Source organism: Alosa pseudoharengus, unplaced genomic scaffold (genome assembly GCF_046254945.1).
Source record: "Alosa pseudoharengus isolate Yale_2024_CS ecotype anadromous, Long Island Sound unplaced genomic scaffold, YU_APseudo_1.1 YU_APseudo_1.1_scf_9, whole genome shotgun sequence".
Classification (NCBI taxonomy): Eukaryota; Metazoa; Chordata; class Actinopteri; order Clupeiformes; family Clupeidae; genus Alosa; species Alosa pseudoharengus.
The window spans coordinates 38,278,864-38,281,363 of NW_027468881.1; the positions used below are offsets into that span (position 1 = coordinate 38,278,864).

General features: G+C 49.6%; 1 protein-coding gene across 1 annotated transcript in view; it reads left to right on the forward strand.

Moving 5' to 3' along the window:
* Positions 1–610: 610 nt before the first annotated feature.
* The window catches only part of wnt2bb (wingless-type MMTV integration site family, member 2Bb), a 25,432-nt gene continuing 23,542 nt past the window's right edge, over positions 611–2,500 (forward strand). The window contains exons 1-2 of the mRNA XM_076277521.1: positions 611–665; positions 738–804. Coding sequence (XP_076133636.1) covers positions 611–665; positions 738–804 — 122 coding nt within the window. The remainder of the gene's footprint in view (positions 666–737; positions 805–2,500) is intronic.

Sequence of the window (2,500 nt, forward strand, 5' to 3'; positions counted from 1 at the left end):
AGGCCAGGGCAGCGGCATCACTCCGGCCCCCCGACCTCTGCCCAATGAGAGCAGAGCGGCGCAGCGCCAGTCGGTCGGCCCAGTTCCCAAAGTCTCCTTCCCCTCCATCGTGTTCAGACCGCACTCCCACCACCCGCGCTCTCACGCGGACTCTCTCTGCGCGCGCGCTGACACAGATCCCAGCGGACGGCCTGAGTGCGACGCCTCGTTTCTCAACCAGAGGGGAGACGTCTGCTATCACGGAATTAATCCAAAGTTCACCCAGCCCGGGTCGGAATCACTGCGCGTTTTTCTGAGAAATGGATTTCTCCTAGGCGACTCTGGGCATCCCCAAAGGTTCGTCTCCACCTCAGAACCCGCCTGAACGCCGTCTGGCTTGGATTATTTTGGCAGGACTTGCCAACTCAAGGCGGAATACCGTTTGCCATGGCATAGCTGATTGCCGAGTCAGATATAAATTGAGCAGTCGGCGTGATACTGCGCTGTAGAACAGGCAGCGCGCATTCTCCTAGCGATGAATGGTGTGGATGAACCCCTGCACTTTTAACGCGGGCCCTACTCACATTTCTAGTCTCTTTTCTCAGTTTCACTTGTTGACTGAATTCAGATCATGTTTGGCCTCGGCAAAGCCCAGGGCTCGAGACGGCCCCTGGGTAAGATGGGGGTGGGAACGCGAGGTTCGGGATTACGGCATTATCCCAGAAGCGCATCCTCACCTGACGGATCGCAAACCCGCTCGCGCCTCTTCTTAGCCTTCATCATGCTGCTCCTCACCCTCACGCCGCGCGTGGATTCCTCCTGGTGGTGAGTGACGTATCCTATGACCTTTAGTTTTCCAGATTAGATTGTTCAACTAGCGAAGACTCGTTTCGAGAAAGACGGCAAGGCTTTGTTGTGTGAATATAAGCTCTTAAGCGTTTGAAAAAGTGTCTGTTAAAAGTCGGCACTTAACTGTAAATTCAGCCGTCGGAGATGCTGATAGATTTAGTCTCTTCATGAATTATTTCCCTGTAATTGGACTTAAAACCAGTAATGTGCCTGTTTATTTTAAAATATAATAGGCTATTCAGTTTCATCCTTGCGTGCTGCTCAGAAGGTTTCAAGAAGACCTTGCTGCTTTAGCTAAATGTTTCTCTTATGTATTTTCATTTACAAAACAGTTCAACATGTAGCCTGTGCATATACCTATTTAAGCAAGTAGGCTGTGTAGTAGAAGATAGTAGAGATCGTTTATCTTCAACACTTTTGCAATAGTTAACGTTACAGTACTACACGCCCGCAGTCCAAACTGTTAGGTTTGGACAAAACCTAAGAAAGTTGATCAGATGTTAGAATTAGCGCTCACATCTGGAATCTGCTGGAATGTCTCCTGGCAGTTTGTGGGTCTAATTTCACGCGAGCTTTCTTCTGATAATTGCATGTTTTCAAATGAGATAAAACAGAAACAGAACTAACGAGACCAAATGACGGTAAGCGAGGGCGCACCGCCGGACTTTGATAAATTAATCAAAGCTTCCTCCCCGAGTCACGACTTTGCGCACTTCAGCATCACTTGAAAAATAAGCTTAGAGTGGTGTTTGCTTTAGCGGTGTCGGACTCGCGGCCGTGCGAAGCCTTGTCAGAATCATTCAGTACAGTAGAGAATAACGGTCTGAGTCCAGCTGACACGTGCTATGCATTTTGCCAGCTCATTTTGCAATAATGGAGCAATAAAGTTAATTTATGTCCTCTCGCCTGGAGGCGTACCTGCGTCGGCCTCCCCGGAGTCTGTGTACAGTCAGGACTAACAGCCGTTAATTTGGCCCGCAACGCGCGAGGCAGGGCAGAACCACACGGACACAGTTATCGGGGCGAAAGGTGACGCGTGGGAATAGGATCGTTTGTGTGCAATAAAGCGAGCACGAGGGGAGAAATATGCGCCGCTCTGACTGCGCGTGCCGTGCGAGAAGAGGAAGAGAAGAGAACAGATCTCAGGCTCGCCTCGCGCGTTCCGTTTTTCTCTCCTTGCAGCGTTCTCACGCAGCCTCTACCGTTGCCGTGACAGGTTGGTCTTCACCAAGAATATTATGAGGGTTTTGGAGGGGGTCACAGCAGGGCGTTGTCTCGCGAGGAGATAGTAAGCAGACGGGAGACCGCCCGCCTGTTACACATCCCGACTTCAGTTCACAGTCATGCGCCTGCTCGGGTCTGCATCTACACAAAGGGCTCACGACTCACAGCTGTCTTATGCCCAGTCAGTGTTTGTGGATTAATGTGTTTTGTCTTTTCGTCCAGTGTTTGTGGATTAATGTATGTGTTTTGTCTTCACGTCTTTTATTGTTCTAGCAGAAAGGCCAAGAAGGCCAATCTAACAGACACAAGGACAGGAGTGTAGTTTTTCTGTACAAGTGTCTGATAACACCTTCACCATTAAGAGCCACTTTAGACATGTCAGCTATCGGTCCTTCTAAACAGGTCCCTTTTAATTTAGCCCACACCACCTACCAACTGAATACATCTA